Here is a 21744-nt window from a genome sequence, read left to right on the forward strand (position 1 = left end):
TATTTAAGTGCAATTCCGCTTAAAATTGATGGGTAGTGAGAATGCATTATGAAGTTGTGCAGAATAACGTGCCCCAGTCCCACAAAAGTTGAAAAATTATTGAAGTCTGAGAAATTCCTAATTGTTTGTGATGTCATTTTCAAAGACTTTGATTGGACTCACCATGTAAGTTAAGAATATTCTCAGATGTCAGTACTTTTTAGCTCACCTGGTTGAAGGTGATGTGAGCTATTGCCATCACTTGGCGTCCGTCGTCGTCGTTAACAATTTTTAAAAACTCTTCTCCTCTGAAACTGCTTGACCTATTTGAATCAAACTTTCAGACAGTACATTTTCACATATATCTCCAAAACTGATAGGCTTAGCCAAATTCTGACTTGGATTAAAGTATTCAGCATGATGAGATCTTCAAATGTTCAAATTTTGGTTTTAATCCATTAGGCTAGGTTGGAGTTACTGTCCTTTTTTTTTTTGACATTTTTGCTATTTCTGATGTTATTTCTTCCAAAAATCTTTTCCTCAGACACTATTTGACCAATTGAAACCAAATTTGGGATGAATGTTCCTTGGGCTTTCCTGCATAGAACTGATGTGGAGATTTTTCATCCGTCGAAATTCATGGCTGTTACTAAAGATGGAACATGGGTCAGACAGTAGTTCACATACATCTCCAAAACTGTCAGGTTTAGCCAATTTTTTCAATTGCTAAAATGATCCTGATTATAAGGCCTACAAAAGTCCTGAGTGATAAAAGTTGTCAGACAACGCCTTCGAAAAGTTATTGCCCTTGAATGGGGGGAAAATGATATTTTTTTTTTTACAGTTTTCAGACAATATCTTGAAAAATATGATAGATAGATAGAAAGAAACTTTTTGTTGGACAATTTCATGTTGAACTTATTGCCTTTGAAAGGCAAAATTTAACCAGGTGAGGTACATACTTCTGGGATCCTCTTGTCTTTTCAAAGTGTTTGGGGAGTATAAGGTGGAATAGATATTGTTTGGGAATTTAGTAGGTTCATTTATAATGTAAATTAGCTTCTTAATGTTGAAAACATCTTGTGATTGTGCAACATTCAACTTTGCATTTATAAATAGCCACATGCTTTTGGCCAGAGTTGAGTCTGTTTTTATTGGTTTAGTGTAGGATATTTGTATCTGATTCACACCTTCCCTAAAATTAATGTGTGCCCAGGTGGAGTGACTGATCAGAATCTTGTCGACAATGTCTTAATTATGATTGGCTTCGGACACCTGTGGGGTCATGCGGTGATCAACAGACCATAGCATGTTTACAGCTACCGTTTCAAGAGCTAATTACCTTGTAGGATGCTGTAAATGACCTAGGCACACACGTTTCCTGTCATAATTGATTTTTAATCCTCATATTAAACTTAATAGCACAATGTTGGTAGCGAGATAGCACAGTGCTCTAACTCTGTAGCGCTTTAAGGGCCTGGTTACAACACTTCGTGCCACAGAGCTTCCTAGTATAGATTTTTTTTTATACAATAATGTAGTTAAAGGTGGTGGTATTCAGTAAAGTAGATGAAGAAAATTTGGAGGTAAAAATTCATTTCAACAAGTTTGAGGGATTAGTTCTCTTAGCAGATAACAGGTTTGCTATATTTTTAGGACTAATTTTGCAGAATTTCAGGACTATCCAACTTAAGTTGGTGTCAAACCCTGTATATTGTAAATCATCAACATTGCATCCGTGTTTCTTACAGTAGCCTGTATAAATGAAGAGGTTAAATTGATGCTGACAGTATAGTTGTAGCAGTAATAGACATAATGACTTTCCCAGATACTTCCTTGGTGAACTGTCTATGAAATACGGCTCATGCTTCAAAGAATTCTTAACTATGCCTTATGTTTAGTGATAGGCAATCAAAAATATTTTATAATCGATTATACAAAATAATCAGTAAGGGTATAAAACATTTTACTAACTGGTTTTCAGAAACCTTGCATACTACTAGACAGATATTTAAGAATTTTTTGGGGAAGTACATTTCACTGAAAATAATTGTGGAAAGGGGCACATTGTTGGTAAAAAAAAAAAACCTTATGCTGATCATAAAATTTATAAATCAACTAGTAACATCAGAGGCATATTTTGATCAGATAAATCTAAACATCACTACTTTTGGTTAATCAGTGTTCTTCCCAAGCCCGTACAGTGCTATTAAGTTTTAGCACTGTGCTATCTTGCTACCAGTGCTGAGCTATGAAGTATGCTCATATTTTAATATGAGGATTAAAAATCAATATTGACTGGAAATGTGTGTGCCTCCCAGATAGTGCTCGCCCTTAGCCACTAGCCCAAAGCCTGGGGCTAGTTAAATCCTTTACAGTCCTCTGTTATTCAGGCTAGTCATTGAGTGATTTGAAGGAAAGGACTGTCCAGGTCATTTATGGCATCCTTCAAGGTAATTAGCCCAACCGATAGCAGTAAACATGCTATGGTCTGTTGATCACCACATTAGCTCACTGGTGTCTTGACGATGGTCGAAGGTGACTCAACCAAAAGGGTGTGGCTGTTTATTAATATATTAATACAAAGTTGCACAATCACAAGATGTTTTCAACATTTAGAAACTGATTTACCTTATAAAAGAAGGTATTAAAATCCCAAACAATATTTAATCCATCTGATACTTTCTTAATGCTTTGAAAAGAAAAAGGAAATGGCCTTTCTTAGCTCACTTGGCATCCATCGTTGTTATCAATTTTTCAAAACTCTTCTTCTCTGAAACTAATGGTCCAATCAGGGCCCCAACTTGTATGAATATTCCATAAGGTATTCTGCATAGAACTAATGTGGGGATTTTTGATCTGTAGAAAAGTATGGCTGCCTTTACTAAAAGTGGACATAGAGGTCAGACAGAAGTTTTTAATATATATCTCCAAAATTTATAGGTTTAGCCAAATTTTGTCTAGGCGAAAGTGTTCAATATGTTAAGATTTATCTGTGGTCAAATTTTTGTTATAATATGTTAAGCCATGTTGGAGTTATTGCACTTTTCCACGTTTTTTTTTTTTTTTTTGTATTATTAATATTATTGCTTCTAAAATCTTTTCCTCTGTTGTTACTTTACCAATAAGAACCAAACTTGGTATGAATTTTTCTTTGGGTATCCTGCACAGAACAGATGTGGGAATTTTTGATCTGTCACAAAACATGGCCACTGTTACCAAAAAGTGAACATAGATGTTGGACAGAGGTTTTTCTTATATATCCTAAAACTGTGGGTTAAGCCAAATTCTTTCAATTGCAGAAAAGATCTTTATGATGACCACTTCTTGTTTGAGTTGCTTTTTACAGTTTTTAGCCAATATCTTGAAAACTATGATAGAAAGAACTTTTTAATTGCTGAAATGGCCCTTATGATAAGGCCTTCAAAAATCTGCATTGGATCTAAGATGTCAGACGACTTCTTGTAAGAGTTGTTGCCCTTGAAAGGTGAAAAATGATGTATTCAGCAGTTTTCAGCCAACATATTGAAAACTGTAATGGATAGTAAGAAACTTTCAGTTGGTAAAATGGCCTTAATATGTCCTTCCTAAGTCTTCTTTTCTGTCAAAATTGTTGGACAACTCATTGTTACAGTTATCGCCCTTGAAAAGTTAAATGATTCGAGCTCCTGTGATCCTCTTGTCTTCTTTACATTGCAATGTTGATGTAAATCAACCTACAGCTCTGTAGAGTACACGGTTTTTGGCAGGAAAATAATTAGTAAAATTCCCCAAGTCTTAAAATAGTACTAAAGGTGTGATGAATGAATATGGACTTAAGTTAGCTTGACACTACTGACTTCCTGAACATTTTTGGCATTATGATTTTTAAGACCAGAGTAGTCTAGCACATGTACCTGTTTGTGATTCTAAATCTATGAATATATTGAAAGTTACAATGACTAGAAAAAGATAGAATGCTCTTAATCAAATGAATATCACATAGAAAAGAGCCCCTAAAACAAATGGAAAATTGTAATATCTACTGGGTCGGCTGTCAGCAGAAATTTACAGGTAAAACATCAATGAAGAACCCTGAGTGTGTATGTGTTAGAGGAAATGTTTATGAAGAATCATAATTTGAGCGCTATCCAAAAATCCTGGCTAGAACTCGGTTAATTTTGTAAAAAATAAAATTTTGTATTGAGAGGGAAGATTCCAAAAATAGGCATGTACCTATACAATATTTGTTTTAAGTAGGAAAATTTTTCTTAGATTTTACTTTTTCAGAATACACCAAAAGTAACGTAACCTCTCAGCTGATGACGATTTGAAATAGAATTTTGTATTTTTATATTTTTTTTTAGTGTGTGGTGATATACATGGTCAGTTCTATGACTTGATGAAATTATTTGAAGTAGGTGGTCCTCCTGCTACAACACGCTACCTCTTCCTTGGAGATTACGTAGATAGAGGTTATTTTAGTATAGAGGTAAGAAAAAAAGTTGTTAATTATAGACAAGTGTTAATGTTGCATGTAATATATTTTTTTTATACTCCTACAGCTGATAAGTTGTAAATACCAGTACTTGTATTAATGTATCAGAATTTTTTTTATTAAATTTGTTTTCTTTGACAATCCTATATAAGCATCTTAGATAGTTGTTTGTCCTATGAGGTATAACATAACATAGACATGAAACAACTGTCTTCCTGAACTTGTCATTTCTCTGTAACATCTAAGTTGTTGGTATATTTTTACTCCCCTACCGGCTTAAGCTGAAGGGTACTTAAGATTTGCACTCTGTCCGTCTGTCTGTCAGTATAGAAAAAAATTGGTTTTCAGCACTTTTTTAGCTCATCTGGCCAAAGGCCATTGGAGCTAGTGTGGGAAACCACCGCTCGCCAGCTTTTTGGATTTTTTTAATGTTGTTTCTTTAAAAAATCTTCTCTGACACTATTTGACCAACTGGAACCAAACTTTGTATGAATGTCCTTGGGGTATCTTGCACAAAAGTTATGTTTAGATTTTTTATCCATCCAAAAACATGGACGCTGTTACTGAAATACAACATAGGGGTCAGACTAGATTTTCAATTATATATCTCCAAAACCGTTAGGTTTAGCCAAATTCTGACTTGGAGTGAAAGTGTTCAGCGTGATGAGATCTTTCTGCAGTAAAATTTTCATTTTTATCTGTTAAGGCATGTATGATCCTTATGATCCTACCAAAGTCTTCTTGGGTCAAAATTATTAGTAAACTCCTGGTTAAATTTATTGCCATTGAAAGAAAATTTAACCAGGTGAGTGATTCAGGCTCCTGGGAGGCTCTTGTTTCTAAATGCTTGCAGATATTGAGCTGATTCTTGGTAATATGTGAGTCAACCTTGATGAGTTACAGATCAATTTTACATTTTGTTCTGCTTCGCTAATTTTTGTCAGAGTTATAGCTCTTGATCTTTGAAAAATTTACCCAAATTTAAGTTTTATGCAGTTTTTTTTTTTCTAAATGGTTACAGATCAAGTTTTGGTTTCATTTTGCCTCGCAGATTTTTCATCTGAGTTATGACCCTTGAATTTACCGCAATTTAAGTTATTAACACTTTTTTCCAACATGCTTACAGATATTTTTTGAAATTGGTGAAAATTTTAATTCTAGTTTTGTGATATCACTAAAAATCATGGTCACTCTGATGAAAAATAACTGCCAACCTTTGTTTTGTTGTATTTTATGGAAGTGAACAATTTTGCATAACTTTAAATTTGAAAACATTTATTGATCAAAAGGTGGGATAATGCTAATGTCATATCTAAAAATTTATGGTTGATGAAAATCAATACTTGAAAGCATTTTCCCATGGTAGGTGGAAATGTTTGATCTTATTGTTTAATCAAGTTGTCTAATCTGATCAAGGTTATATTATTTGACATGTTGCACATTTACTAATGGTGCCATGATTTTTTTTAATACATCTAGCAGTTCCATCTACCCTCAAAAGCTTCAAATATTGATCATTGTTAAATTTAATTATAATGTTTCAATTTCAGTGTGTGTTATATTTATGGGCTTTAAAGATCTTATATCCTAACACATTTTTTCTGTTGAGAGGAAATCATGAATGTAGGCACCTTACAGAATACTTCACATTTAAACAAGAATGTAAGTATCTTCTGAGATTTTTCTTAATTTAATTCATTGCATTCACTTTCTCTTCACTAGACTATGTTATCATGAATACACATATTTACAGAGATTCATAATTGAGTTGACTTGATGACTGATCATTAGATATGTCACATATATATATATTTATATATTGCAACTTTCCATTCTGTTGTGTAGCACCAAGACAAGCACATTATTGATTTTGTCTCTCTCTCTCTCAGCTTAAATGTCAATTGTTCCATGTGAAGAGAGCTTTAATTATAACCACACATATTATGTTAAATAGAAGGTGTTAATAAATATATTAAATAGCATTGATACAGAGTGCAGTTATTGATGTTATTGGTTGATAAACAGATGAATAATTCTGTATTATTGGCAATGGTAGTGTTTGTTTAAATGGTAGCAAACCTTAGATAGAGCAGATATCTATAGTTTTCTGTAGGGGTTTTATTTGAAACAATGAAAAATAGTCATGACAAAATCTATGTTTCTGTAGCTTATTGAACTAACTTGAAAATGTTGATGTGAGATGAACTTGAGATTGTTAATGTTAGATTAATTTGATGAGCTGAAATACAGAAATTTGATTTTAAATTGATATGGAAGGCAAACCAGATGTGTTGGGACACATTAAAAATGTGTTTCTCATCTCCAGACCCTACATTTCAGTATAGGGAAGGAATGGATGAATTTAATAAGCTCCCCTGCAAACAAAGTTCGAGTGGTATATAGGTTTCACCCTATCTGTCCAAAAATTTTACTAAGCAGTTTTAAGCATTTTTGTAAAACTTTGTAGGATGTAATATCAAGCATTGTATGCTAGGTTAATAATATATGTCCATTCAACTGGAATAGGCATCCGATAGGTCAGCAGAAATAGATTTGGGAAGAGAATTCAAAGTGAAAGTAGCCTTTAAATTGATTTAAAATAAAAATGTACACTTAATAAACAAAGAATTTTTTTTTAGTCATTTGCAGCATCTTGATCTGGTAAACTATTATTTTTTTTTTTAAATATGTACAACTGTTTACCTATACAATGGTTTGTTTACTTGTCCTATCTCGACCCTTTCAGCTATTTTTCCTTTTTTCAATGACTATTGTTAAATGTAAGAAAAATATACAAGTGAGATGCTCGATTGTAGGCTGTGCTTTACTCATGTTACAATAAGATGTGCATACTTTTTGACAAAAAATGTAGAAATGACGGCTATTGAACTGAGGTGTTTTTCAACTTGGTCTCAAGGGTTGTCTGCAACTCTTCCTCAAACAATTGCTGCATTAATATGAAATTTCATTTAGTGATAATTTACCATATTAGGATTTGTGTATTGTCAGAAATTATAACCATTTGAACTTTTTTCATTTTTGCATTTTTTCAACTAAACTTGGTCTGATGTATTGGCTGCAATGCATCCTTAATCACTTGCAGGATTGTTATGAAACTTAAGGTTCACCATGCTGAATTGTTTGAAAAAAATGTCTAGATTTCAATATTTTGCAAACTTGTACAAATTATATGCAAATTAGTTTCATCATGGTGTTGATGCTAATTGTTTAATATAAGTTAAAGGTATGTGATCATGGGGTGGGGTAAGGAGGGTGAGTGGGCATGCATGGGAAAATGGGTCTGTTGCCTGAAAATGGTCAATTTTGATGATTTTTGGGTGATTTTTCACCGGATGTGGCGCTCATCTGGGTCAAGACAGTGTCCAAAGTGCAATTTTTCCAATGCTTGTTCCCTCTAATGTTAATTCAAGCCATAAATTGTTCATTACAGTGGTTAGTTGATGGTCAGGGGTCTTGAGAGGGCTCATTCATGACAAAAAATGAGGATTTTTTTGTAATTTTTGGCTTCAGATTGGCCTAAAGCAGGAAGTGGTTGTACATGGGGTTGACATCATGTGAGTGGTCAGGAGCTGCTCTGGTTTTCAAAATTCTGTTGCCAGAAAAATCGCCAGCTGCCAATTTTTGTCGCCAATTTTCAAAAATTAGAGCCAAAATGGGTGCAAAAATTTTTTTTTTTCTAATTTTTTAAATATGACAGTGTTAAGTCCAGTGATGAGTTATCAATTCATCCAAAAAAAAAAACCTTCTTTCATGACATACATGTATCCAAGATTCACTCTTGATGCATGTATAAAGCAGGTTTTTAGCTCTGTTCTCAGTCAGGATATAAAACCATTAGTTACTTTTTATAGGCAAAATAATAAAGTACTACTTGTCCTTTGTGGTCTAATTAAGTTTATCTTAAAATATGATTTTGTTTTTCATATATAAATTTTCAACAAACTTAATTTTTTTTTCAAGTGATAAAATTTCTAGCAGGCAATCATTGACCATTGATTGTCCCTTTTCAATTATCTCGAATACTAATTCTCTGAATATAATTAGAATTTGGGAATCCCCATCTATTTGTTTACCGATTTTCCCACCAAAAAAGGCACATGGCAAAAGTGTAAAGAGATGTCATCCATTTTCTTTTATCAATTTTTGCTTTTCAAAATGTTTTAGACACTTCCTGATGGATAATCATTGTTAATTGGATATAATTTATTATATAAGGTAATTCTGTTTCTGAATGTATCATATGGTTTAACAGGGCTGTGAAGCTTGTATGTAGCCACATGCACATTGCCATGATTGTGTTTACCTTTGACCAGATCAGAAGAGTTTTGATTGGCTCGATAATATATTAACATCTAATTGACACTTCCCAGGGGGATATTGTGAGTCCTGGTCACCTGGTCTAATTACTTTTGATTGGCTTCAGTCGTAAATTGGTCATGATCAATTTACTTTGACCAGGTGTCAACACAATTGTTTAATTGGAGAGAATATCCGTTGCTGACAAACTTCATGTCAATTTTACTACACAAAACCTAGGTGCCAAGAAAATCGCCAACTGGTTATTGTTGTCGCCAGATCAAATAAAAAATCGCAAATGGCGACATTGGCGAAGCCTAGCATGATCCCTGGTGGTGAGAGACATCATTGTTCTGTAGAAACCAGGTGAAATGATGCACTATGGATCCATTCTGCTGTTGTTAAAGGCTGAGAATTGAGGTCTACCCCTCAAAAACTCACAATTTCTTCTGGCCTTCTTACCTCATGACCTCTTGTTCAGCTGTCAAGTCCCTATTTTTGCTAAAACTATATTATGTAGCCTCATTTTAAAGCACATTCACACTGCTTGCATTTTTAATCAAACTGTGGTTTCCAAAGCCCAAAATAAAATTGCCAGAACCCAAAATCGGAAAACAGCCCATGATTGTAATATTACGGTTCCCGCATGGTAAGGGTTACTGGATTGGCACATTATCATATGGAAATGTGCATATTTTCAGGAGTTCATCATATTCTGTTCTTGTATTCTCACCAATAATAAAGTACTGGTTGCTGTTCGAAGTTGGGTGTCAAGAAATGGTAGTAAATTGTGTGTTGAGAGTGCTTAATCTGTCCATATTGGTCTCTAAACGTACAGGGTTCAACAGGTTGCCGGGGTATTAGTCCTATTAGGGCCAGTGTTTAGTTCAAATTTGTTGTGTGGCTTTATAAATAATGGGGCATACGTTGTAATTGATTTTAGTTGCTCTTTGATAACCTTTTCTAGTGGAGGCATGCCTAGCATGAATACATTTATTGTGAAAGTACTATTGTTCATGGAGTACCAATTTTCGTGTTTTTCATGGGTAGGTTAAACCACGAAATCTGGTTCCAAACGAATAGTAAATGTCCACAGATGAGTATACTGAAAAATTCCAAAACCATGAATTCAGACATCCACGAACTTGTGTTTCTTCCATGATCCACGAAAATTGGTATCCATGAAGTAAAGTACTTTCACAGTATCACATTAAGTCTGTTCCATTATTTGATGATATTTCTTACTAAAAATTTTACAAGACTCGTTACCTTTAGGAGGAAGGTTGGTATTTACTATGGAGTCGATACAAACTTTCACAGGCTGACAGCCCCAACCATTTATGAAGTGTGTGAATTCATAAAATTTTAACTATATTACTTGTAGTCATTTCTCTGGGTCACTGTGAACACCATTTGCTGTTCCACAAAGGTCAGTTTGGGGTTATGACCTGGACTGTTTTTCAGAGGTGTTAATTTTTACAGATTCTCGGTATGTTCTACAAATTTTTACTGCAGTAAAAGATTTAAAGATAGTGGATATCACCATAGTATCTATTTTTAAATCATACAAAGTTAAGGATATAATGGATAATTTTCATCAAATGCTGATGGTCATCAAGCAACATGAACAGGTCTTCATGTTGGAAAAGGGGGCTTAAAAGGGTGTTTTCAGGGTTTGACACTTAACTTTTTAAGCTAGGTAGTCTAGAGGACTTTCTGATCTATAAATTAGGTAGTCCTCAAAATAATCTTGCAGTCCTGTCTTTAGGTAAAGTAAGATTTTAAGAATAAATCTAGGTAGCCCAAAGGACTTCCCATGAAAATTTCTAGGTAGTCTTCTCATTAATTAGGGTGGCACAGGACTACTGCTCGTGTGGAACCCTGTTTTTCATGTGCTTTATTAAAATTGGACAACTACATTTAGTTTTTATACCAAAAAGGAATATCTTAAATTTAGATAAAATTAGAAAAGTTTTGGCCCATACTTTTTAGGAATAAAAGGCCAAAAAGCACTTCGTTTATGTTGGTATGAATTGCCTATTTCTCATATCATACTGCCAAAGTTCTTTGACCTATTTCATTTTTGTCAAAATGAATGAACACCTTTTTTTTTTCAGGTAAAATTAAGTATACTGAGAAAGTATATGATGCATGTATGGAAGCCTTTGACTGTTTACCACTATCAGCTTTAATGAATCAACAGTTTTTATGTGTACATGGTGGGTTGTCACCTGAGATCCACACACTGGAGGATATCAGAAAGGTAGTTCTTGCTTATTTATGTGGTTACTGTGGGCCAATTTTTATTTATATATATATAGACATGGGAAGGGTTTTAATTAGTGAAATATTACTAAGAATGATGGGTTTTATTTGGACACCATGGACTATCAGGAAGAACACAATGGTATTCAACTTTTGTTTGTCAGTTACAAAACTGTTTCCACTCAACTTCAATACATTTTGGAGTACAACAATAAAAGAGTCTTGATTTACCATCACTGGAAGGTTCATTGCTTACAGGTGAGAAAACTATCAAAATACAGCAGACAAGTTTTAAACATTTTTAATATGATTTATACAATGAGTAAGCAATGTATATTTTAATTTGGATAGAATATGCGCAGTGTTTTGGTCTTGATTGAAGAATTGTGAAAATTTGTTTAAATACTTGATATACTTAAATATTTTATTTTTCTTTTTCAGTTGGATAGATTTAAGGAACCCCCAGCATTTGGTCCTATGTGTGATCTTTTATGGTCTGACCCATTAGAAGATTTCGGAACAGAAAAAACAACAGAGCACTTTACTCATAATAGTGTCAGGGGTTGCTCATATTTTTACAGGTTAGTTATTTCTGTGTTGGGAAAATTTGTAGGACTCATTCACATATTTCAAAGCCATTTAAATGACATTGCTGTTTATACCCCTCGCAAACCAAGTTAGGGGTATATATATTTCACCCTGTCTGTTAGTGTGTTCAAACGATTATCTAAGCGGCTTGCAGCATTGTTAAGAAACTTTATGGGATGTAATATAACCACATGGAGATTTGCATACTGTCAGGAATAAGGCATTTTTCTGCAAAACTTTGTCTGATGCATTGTCTGCAACTCCTCCTCAATGACTTGCAGGATTGTAATGAAGTTCAATGAAGTTTTAGATTATCATATGTACATGTGCATATTGTTAGGAGTTATATGTATTGCACAAATTTTAGAACTGACAGCTGTTGGTATTATGCATTTTTCAGCATAGCTTGGTCTTGTGCATTATCCACACTCCCCCTTGAGGACTTAAAGGATTGTAATGCAACTGAATAAAGTGTTAAACTATCATATGAAGAAGTGCATATTGTCAGGAATTAGTCTTATTGTCAATAAAAGTAGTACTGATTGCTGTTTTGTGTCAGGTGTTTTTAAAATAGCAGCAAATTGTGTGTCTAAAGTGCGTAGTCTGTCCACCATACAAATTGTGTCCAATATAATTGGTATGTCTACATTGGTCCCCAAGTGTACAGGGTTCAACAACCTGCAGGTGGTATCAGTCCCTTTAGGGGCAATGTCTAGTTTTTATACCTATGTTGAGCAGGTCTTGTGATTTTCATATCTTCGCATACCTTCTGTTTTAATACCCTGCTAAGTGAAGTGGCTAGGTATTGTATACCCTCCGAAAGTTGCCCATCCATCCATCTTTTCATCCTCAAACGGTTTCCAGATAATGACATCTTATTAACCCCAATTTTTTTACAACATGACGGGGTGTCATTAGATGCCCTATTTATGTACAACTGCAAAAAATTGTACTGACCCGCTTTCAAAGATGATAACTTGGGTATGAAATTATACTACAAAAGGAAAGTTTGGATTGATACTGGGTATGATTCTGAACAGTTTTGGAATTAGGGACATTTTCAAGGTGTAGACACCATAGCTTGGCTAAAAGAGAAAGCCATAAAAGAAAAACTGGGATTAAACCATTTTAGAATTAATGGGGCTTTTTGATATAGGTCTAATTCTTATTCTTAGTAACTTCTAACTAATGAATTTCTGTCAGTTTTGTTTACTCTAGAATTAATTTTTTTTTAATTTCATTTATTTTCAGCTATGCAGCTTGTTGTGATTTTTTACAGCAGAATAATCTACTATCAATTATACGAGCTCATGAAGCACAAGATGCTGGGTAAGAAAAAAATTTTATTTGAATCAAAACCATTTAACCACAAAATTGGTATGGCGCTTTTGTCATCCATATACACTTGTTTTTTGTGGGATTATTTGGGTATTAATTGGTTTATCTTTATTAAATTTTATAACAAGATTCCAAACCACAAAAGGAAGGTTCGTATCGATTTTGGGGTTTATGGCCCCATCTGTTTCAGAATTGGGGCCAAAAAGGGGCCAAAACAATCATATCAAATTCAAATTACAGGGATGATTTTACTTCCGAATTTGCGAATTTCCACTTTGTAGACCTTGTAAAATCATCTCTATCAACTCGAGTAAAAGCATAGGAATGTCTGTCCCACAATTTTTCAGAAATAAGGGGCCAGAAACCTTCATTTTCCTGATGTCCTGTCAATAACTTGACTATTAGTAAATGAATCTCTTCGAGGTAACATACCACTAAAGAAAGACAGGGATTGATTTTGGGGGTTAAGACCTGAACCTTGTAAGAATTGGGACCTAGAACAAGCATTTTTATTGTGTCCATAAAAGTGAATGAATGTGGTATAAATTTTACTACAAGGTGCCATACCACAAACAGAAGACTGGGACTGATTATTTGGGTTTTGACTTGAGCCAAATAAGAATTAAGGGCCTGATACATTTTTGTCTTCGGATTAATGGACTGCGTTGGAACTGTATCACAAGGTGCCATATCCCATAAAAAGTTTTGGATTGATTTTACAGCTTTTGACTTGAGCTATTTAGGAATAAGGACAAGAAGTAACCACTTTGGTTCTGGTCAAATGTCATAATAAAAATTCAAAGCTGTATTTAGTTTGAATGGTATGTTACTTAACACAACTGTTCAGGGTTTGACCTCTGCAGTTGTGTCAAGCTGTACCCTGTGATAAGGAATATTGTCCTTAGTAGTATTGGCTTGTGAGTACAAAAATGAATATTCATTCTACAAGAAATTATAATTCTTAATATTCATGCAAAAATCCTTATTGATTATCTTGTTGATCTTTTAACAGGTACAGAATGTACAGAAAAAGTCAAACCACAGGTTTTCCATCATTAATCACAATATTTTCAGCACCAAACTATTTAGATGTGTACAATAATAAAGGTAAGAAAATGGTTTAACAATGCACTGTTGTTATGTTCTTTTTTGAGAAATTTCATCGAATTGATCAATTCTGTAAATATACAGGATGTTGAGAAGTTAAATAAAATGCTCCATGTCATTAAAACTTCACTGAGATGTAGCAAGGAATAAGAGCCATTGCCACGAGACATACTTTCATTTTTAATGATCAGTGTGAAATAACAGCCTTATTCGCATTGTATTTTTAACTTTTCTGTCAAGCATGCAGACAAATCTGTTGACTAATTAAAAGTTGATTCTGGACTGGATATGAAGATTTCTGGATTTTACCGTATTAAAAATCGCAGATGCAGGAGGGTATTTAGGGATGCAGTGGGGCCTGAGAACTTTGCAAATTTTTGTTTAGCCTAAACGAATGATCCATGCACCGGAATAGAACAAGCACCCCAATAAACATATAAATTTTCTTTCCTGAGTCTGAAACAAAATGGTGCAATGGTGAAGAGATATACATACCCATGTTTTGAAATGTATTTGCAAATTAGTGTGTATAATACCCACCAAAATAATGTGCTATTCTAATAAAATGCTATAAATGCTGGGGGATGAGAGAGAAACACCTTTAAAACGAACTTGATAATCTTGTTTGTAGGTACCTTCAAATATGAATTGAATGTAATATTTCCTTTTTCAGCTGCCATATTGAAGTATGAAAATAATGTGATGAATATCAGGCAGTTTAATTGTTCTCCACATCCATACTGGCTACCTAATTTTATGGATGTTTTTACTTGGTCATTACCATTTGTTGGAGAAAAGGGTATGTGATTAAATCCTCTTGAAAATATTTTTTGTCTCACAATTTCAATGGTTTTCTTGTGGGAAGACTTTAAAACGGAAAATGTTACTGAATTCGGTTTTACATGTCTGAATACCATTTAGTAGAATTGTGATAGTATGCTGTAGGGTTATTACAGTAAAATTTCCCTGGAGGATGTGGATCACCACTTCAATATTTAATATTTGAACCTTGGTGGGGATATTTCTGATATTTTACACAATTTAATGCATTGCAAAAATTAAATTAATGCTCATGGTGGTACTGCTTACTAATTGTGGCATTCCACCCCATTCAGGGAAATTGTACTGGAATAGCCCTCCATAGTATTGATGATAAACTCTGTAGTACCTTATGCAAACATAAATGTGACATTTAAAATGCAGCACTTGTTAGGAATGATTGTTGCCAGAACTTGCTCTCTAACCGTTAATAGTATTCTATAAGCTGTAATGAGTAGTATAAAAGTGATTAAAGACTGATTTGACATAATTTGTATTAAACTATTTTTCAGTTACTGAAATGCTAGTAAATGTGCTAAATATTTGCTCAGATGATGAGCTTATTATGGCAGGAGATGAAATTTTGGATGGTAAGTATATATATTTATGGATATCCTCCATATAACTTTCAGTTTAAACATAATTCACAAAAGATTCATCTAATTTGAGTAGGATCAGCTGTCTCTTTTTAAATTTTTTATTTTAAATATGAAATATTGATGTATCAGTTACTAATTAAACGTATGTGTAAGATGCAAAGGTTATTAGATTAGCTAACCCACTTTATTTTACTTTAGAAAAAAAAATACTTGCTTGTTATAATGGATGAAATTCATTACCAGGATTGAGTCTTTTGCCTTCTGACGTTTCTCAAGGTATACAGGTTTGTTTGTGAAACACCACTTCTTAAAGCATCTTTTTATTCATAAATTCACAAATTTGGGCTACCAACTGAATAACTTGATACCAGGTTGTGGGCTGTGTTAGGTTTTGACATCAAATTATAAATGCAAAAGTTTTTTTTAGTGGTAAAACACTGATAAGGTTGATGAAGGTAGTTATTAGATGCAATCTGTAGCACTATTTTGATTCACAAATTTGGTGGTTTGTCTTATATGTTAATTCTAAGATTATCAACTTCAATATAAGTTTACTTATTTATATTGTATATTGTGTTATAGATTATTATGTCATTGCTATTTGAAGATCCCTTGGATATATAGTTCAAGCATATTCTGTGATAATTTACACTTGCATTGAATGTGCAAATAGCTTTTTTTGTTTTTGTGATGATTTAATGTTAGATTTCAAATTAGCTTCTTGTTCACATACACTATTTCACCTTAGGACAGAGATTAAATTACTTAATAGGCTTTCTATATCATCTGAGATAGAGAGTTGATTTTAGATTTTATGACTTCAGTAAAGTTTTTTCAATGCAGTTTCATTCTTACTCAAGTGGAAAACTAGCATACATCACATCAAAAAATAGCTGCTCTTTTCTTTCAGAATTGTCTCTGAATTTTCACCATTCGTTATTTTGATCAGAGATCTTTGTGCTAGTGGCCAGATAATGTAATGCTTTGAAGAAAATAGTTTAGTTAATGTGCCTTTTGCTATTAATTGATATTTTTTTTATCCATAAAACTGCTACTAAACATAAACCAAAATTTAACTGCGTTACGTGTGAGAGTTTTATTTAAAAAAATTAAATAAAAAATCTTTGAACATAGAAAATATCAGTAACTGAGAGCAATTTTGAAAGAAGCAGCTTTTACTTGTCAGCCTTTGTTTTTTTATTTTGCAAGCTAAGCTTCACAGATGTTTTGTTGATTGTTTTGTAAATGTGTTTTTGTTTTCTTCTTTTCTTTCTTGTTGGGTTCCTTGAATATCCCTGCATGTGCTCAATTAGGGCCTCGTAATGGTAAGTGCACTGCCCAGGCTTTGTATTCTCATATATTGCTGCTAGAATGCACTTTTCTAATGGTGATTGTGAGTGATCTTCTGATTTCTCCTTTTTTTCTGCATCCATTCTCAACTCTTTCCTATCTTTAAATTTCTAGACAAGGAGAATAAAGTAACTATAAAAGATGTAGACAGAGAGACAAGTAAGTGACAAGTCCTGTCAATCATAGACTTGGCATCTAAGTGTAATTACACCGTTTGGCAAAAGTAACTCCCCAATAAACTAATGTCATATAACATCTGATTAATGTTTTGCATAACAAGTTGTATACATGAACATGTATAGAATCTCTTTAACACTAGATCACTGTAATTACTTGTGTGTTCTCTATATTTACTGTTTAACATGTTTTTTGCATTTTTTCATAACACCACATTTATGTGATATCTATGACACTTGTAGGTCTTTACTAGTCCCAATAAAATAGTTAAAAATCGTGAATATGAATTGTGCATTTCAATAATTGAAAAAAAAAAACGTAGTAGTCAATAAAATACATTTTTAAAAATTAAATTAACAGAAATACCATTACAGTCAGGTGAGATGCCAGTCTTATTGTTGAAGGACTTCTCCTAAACTTGCATGCTCTGACACATTTTTGTCTACATTATTGCATTGTTGGTCATGTGAGGCCACTAACAAGTCAGGCAGCATTAGTTTGCTTGACTCTCTGTCTGACATTGAAATAACTAAATAATGCCTTATCTTTCAGGATCTTTTCATGCTTCACAAACTGCTATCAGTCACCTGCAGACTTAAGTTTTTTGTTTTGTTTTATGTAGTTGCTAGACATTAGTGATGTGTCAATGCCAGGGTTCATTGTAGGTTGGACTAACCTTGATAACAATCAGTTTGTATGTTTCTTGTGAACCCTGGATACTTCAGCTGTTATCCATTATCCAGTAGGCTGATTCCTTAGCTGTGTTTTCCCCATATTTCCCATGAAAACAAGCTATCACATTCTTATATTTGCTGCAGCTTCTCTAAAGGCAATGTTATGTGAATGAAGGCATTATTGTGTAATATTTAAAAAAGCAATATAATTGTCACTTGCTAAATTAGTCAAGATTTATTATGTTAAAATTATTTTCTATTTGAGTTAAGTTATTTCTTTTCTCTTTGAATGAAATTATTTATACCTTAAATTTGTCTTATTGCTATTGGTATGGAACCAAAGTTGTTTATTGGTTAATTTGACTTACTGGAAATAAAGAAGTTCTAGTATTTACAAATAATGTGTGAACTGGGTCTAGTTTCTTTGTATTAATAGTTTTAAATGGGTAAAATGGAGCTGTTGTGTTTTGATTACAGGCACTACAGTAGCAGCTAGGAAAAAAGTGATAAAAAACAAGATCAGAGCCATAGGCAAAATGGCTAGGGTCTTCACCGTTCTCAGGTATGTTAGTTTTTACAACTAATCTCTCAGTGTGTGTTTGTGGTTACATTGCAGATTGTGCGGTGGCAGCAAGAAAAGAGGTGATAAGGAACAAAATCAGGGCCATTGGAAAAATGGCTAGAGTGTTCACAGTCCTCAGGTATGTCAGATGGTTCCTTCTTGGACGTCTACAGACTATTTTTGGATTCTACTCTGCTAATGCTTTGTCAATATTTACATGCACTTAACAATTTAGTTGTTACAAGGATTTCTTTACTCTTAAAAGTGGATTTTTTATGTGAAAGTGTTAGTTAGAATCTGCAAAATGTGAATAATTAGAAACCTGCATGTCAAAAACCCACTGATCTGATAATAAAATACCGTATTTTGGTGTGTTTAGTGCGCAGTGCAATTTTGAAGGTTTAAACATGTGAAAAAATAAGTTTTTTAGACTTAGGTTGCAGTAAAATTTTGTGAGACAAAAAAATGATATTTTGCATTTGAGCAGTCAATTTATTTACCTTGATGCGGTATTTCCTATGAAAATGTGAAGGAAAGAAACTTCTATGCAGACTAAAATATCATGTAAACATCAGTAGCTACATAAATTGGATAATTTAAATTTCAAAGCGTAAAATTGACACAGGATGTATGAAATGGCGTCTAAAACAAAATCGAATGTCGATAAAATCAGACATTTCCAGTTTTGGTTGTAACTCAAATTTCACAATTTTTCATTTAAAACATACTTTTAAGAATGAAAATTGTAAGAAACAATCACAATAAGTATCAGAATAATCATTTTCAGCTGTAAAACATTTGATAAGAAGGGTTTGACAAAAAAGGAATTGGTTACTTTTTGGTTTTTAGTTCTTTCATATTAATTTCTAACCTTGCTTTATAAGAAGGAAATATTGTACAAGATTTGAAGAAAATATCACTAATAGTTTAATACTTAAAGATGTATTAGGTGATTAGATTAGATAAAATTTCTTTCAGTAGCATTTTACTTCTGGTTGGTTTGTTTACATTACGCAATGTCTTTTCATGTGCCAAAATCTTTAATTTCATGGCCAATGCTTATGTATTGATGTATAATATGCACCCCCCTGTTCTGGGAATAATTTGTATGTAAAAATGTGTGCATAATACACCAAATACGGTATCACTCAAGGATGCTTTCTCTATTTGAAAAGATTATTATTTGGTCTCTTCTTCATTGGATTTGCTCAGAATTTTTTCTATAGAATGTAGAAAAATGAGGTTTTTGACTAAGTTATCTGCCCTTGAAATGTTCATTTTCTATGCATTTCAATGAAATTGTAACTCGTTGGTCCAGCATGATATGGAAAATCTTTTCTGTTTTCCTTGATTCTGATGGTGCAAAAATTCAAATTACACTATCAAATTGATGGGTTTTTTCATACCATATTTCACCTATGTCTGATTCTTACATTTAAAATTTACTTAGGAATATCTTTTTTTGTGCATATATTTTTGAAAAAGCATTAGCCCTTTTTTTCTCTTTATATTTCAGGTTCTTGCACATACTTGTAGTTAATAGTTGTTTCTCATCTATACTCTTTATATACTCTTTGTTTAGATTATGCACTTGGCAGTTTTTGTTTATAATCAAAATATTGTTCCTTCCATTATGTGCTCTTTTTGTTTTCATTATTTAATCATTTTAATTCCATGTTATTGGCTATTTTATTTTCATTTCTCTCTTAACCTTCATACATTCAACTTAAGCAGCCTGTTAACCAATGCTACTTTAACCTGAAAAATTTCAAAATTAAGAAAGTGATGTTGATAAATACATGGGGGGAAACAGAAATCTTAACAAATTTAAGTTTAACTATAGTTGTTTTTGATACATAATAGATATTAAATATGGTTATAAATTTTAACTGCAGGGCTTAAATTTCTAGATCTTGCTGCCTTTCAACAATCTATTCAATCTCCTGCATGACTTCTTCTGCATGAGTTATGAAAAAATGGGTTTAGCAGATTCTGTTGGGTTATAACCGTTTTCTTTTAAGTTATTACTTTCTAAACCAAATGATAAATTATACAGATGTGAAAATCACCTTAGCTAGTGCACACCAGCTTTTTATATGAATTAACGACCTGGTATGGTGATAGTGAAATATAAATTGATCACAGTAATAAAGGTGATGAGCTTGATAAGGAATCCTTTATATGCATTGCTTGGAATTTAATTTGTTATAATCTTATATCATCTGTCATAGAAGTCTATAATCTTTTACCAGATATCTCTTTCATTTGTTCATTCATTAAAAAAAAACAAAAAAAAACAGAAGTCAGATCATTTTATCTTTCATGTTGTTTTGCAGGATTTAGGAAACATATTCAGGATATAACATGTGCATAAATGTAATATCTAAATTAGTAAATTTTTGCATTATGATTGACTTGCAGAGAGGAAAGTGAAAGTGTGTTGCAGCTCAAGGGACTTACACCAAATGGTTTACTTCCTATGGGTGCATTATCAGGTGGAAAGGATACCTTGTCTAATGGTATGATAGTAATATCTAATGTTAATTTATGGTATGATGCTGTTGTCCGTAGACACTTGGCTTTCCTATGATAACTTGAATATTAGTTGTTTTTTAAATTTTATAACAAGGTTTTAAACCACAACAGGAAGGTTGATCAATTATGCAAGCTCATGAAGCAGAAGATGCTGGGTAAGAGATAAATTGTATTTGTATCAACACCATATAACTTGGTGAGATTAAATGTCCAGTCAACCACAAAATTTGTATGGCACTGTTGTCATCCATAGACACTTCGTTTTACTGTGATTATCAGAGTATTAATTGGTTGGTCTTTATTTAAAAAAGTTAACAAGGTTCCAAACCACAAGGGAAGATTTGTATTGATTTTTGGGTTATGGCCCAACCAATTTAGAAGTAATGGCCAAAAAGAGGCAAAATACAAACATCTCACAGAATTTAACTACATAGCTCAAGTAAAAGCATATGAATGTCTATGATGTTCTACAATATTCTATTCCACAGTGGTCAGACTTGTTAATTGATTTTGGGGATTAAAGGCTTTTAAGAAAAAGGGTGCCAAGACGAATTTTCCTGATGTCTAGACAATGAGTTGACTTTTAGTGAATGGATTGCTTTGAAATTGTAAAACAAGGTGCCAAATCACCAAAGGAAGACTTGCATTGATTGTGGGGTTAAGACTTGAATTATAGTTCGAAATGGGGACCAAAAAAGGGCCTGAAACAAACATTTTTATATGTTTGGACAAAAAACATTAGTAAATGTGAATGGACTTCATATATATAAATTTTCCTACATGGTGCCAATGCCACCAAATGAAGACTGTGATATATTTTTAGGTTTTGACTTGAACCAAGAATAAGGGGTTAGAACCAAATTTGTATAAAGTTTGAATGGTGTGTCCTTACTTGTCCCAACTGTTTGGGTTTCATCTTCTATGGTCACATTTAACTGTGCCCTGCAAAGCATTTTA

General features: G+C 33.0%; 1 protein-coding gene across 9 annotated transcripts in view; it reads left to right on the plus strand.

Annotated features, from left to right (window-relative positions):
- LOC148619156 (protein phosphatase 3 catalytic subunit alpha-like) overlaps positions 1 to 21744 on the plus strand; it is a 34045-nt gene that overhangs the window by 7260 nt on the left and 5041 nt on the right. For 2 of the 9 annotated variants that reach the window (XM_088578755.1, XM_088578751.1), the window contains 12 exons: positions 4326 to 4450; positions 6007 to 6118; positions 10891 to 11036; positions 11480 to 11619; positions 12878 to 12955; positions 13977 to 14071; positions 14745 to 14870; positions 15403 to 15480; positions 16954 to 16998; positions 17377 to 17394; positions 18168 to 18252; positions 20674 to 20771. In XM_088578755.1, coding sequence (XP_088434881.1) covers positions 4326 to 4450; positions 6007 to 6118; positions 10891 to 11036; positions 11480 to 11619; positions 12878 to 12955; positions 13977 to 14071; positions 14745 to 14870; positions 15403 to 15480; positions 16954 to 16998; positions 17377 to 17394; positions 18168 to 18252; positions 20674 to 20771 — 1146 coding nt within the window. Of the gene's footprint in view, positions 1 to 4325; positions 4451 to 6006; positions 6119 to 10890; positions 11037 to 11479; positions 11620 to 12877; positions 12956 to 13976; positions 14072 to 14744; positions 14871 to 15402; positions 15481 to 15732; positions 15766 to 16802; positions 16815 to 16953; positions 16999 to 17376; positions 17395 to 18167; positions 18253 to 18306; positions 18392 to 20673; positions 20772 to 21744 lie in introns of all 9 variants that reach the window. The other 7 variants (XM_088578754.1, XM_088578757.1, XM_088578756.1 and 4 more) reach the window with 7 other exon arrangements.

The sequence above is a fragment of the Perna viridis genome, chromosome 4, assembly GCF_037379345.1.
Source record: "Perna viridis isolate PV_CMFRI_1.1 ecotype Kerala chromosome 4, ASM3737934v1, whole genome shotgun sequence".
Lineage (NCBI taxonomy): Eukaryota > Metazoa > Mollusca > Bivalvia > Mytilida > Mytilidae > Perna > Perna viridis.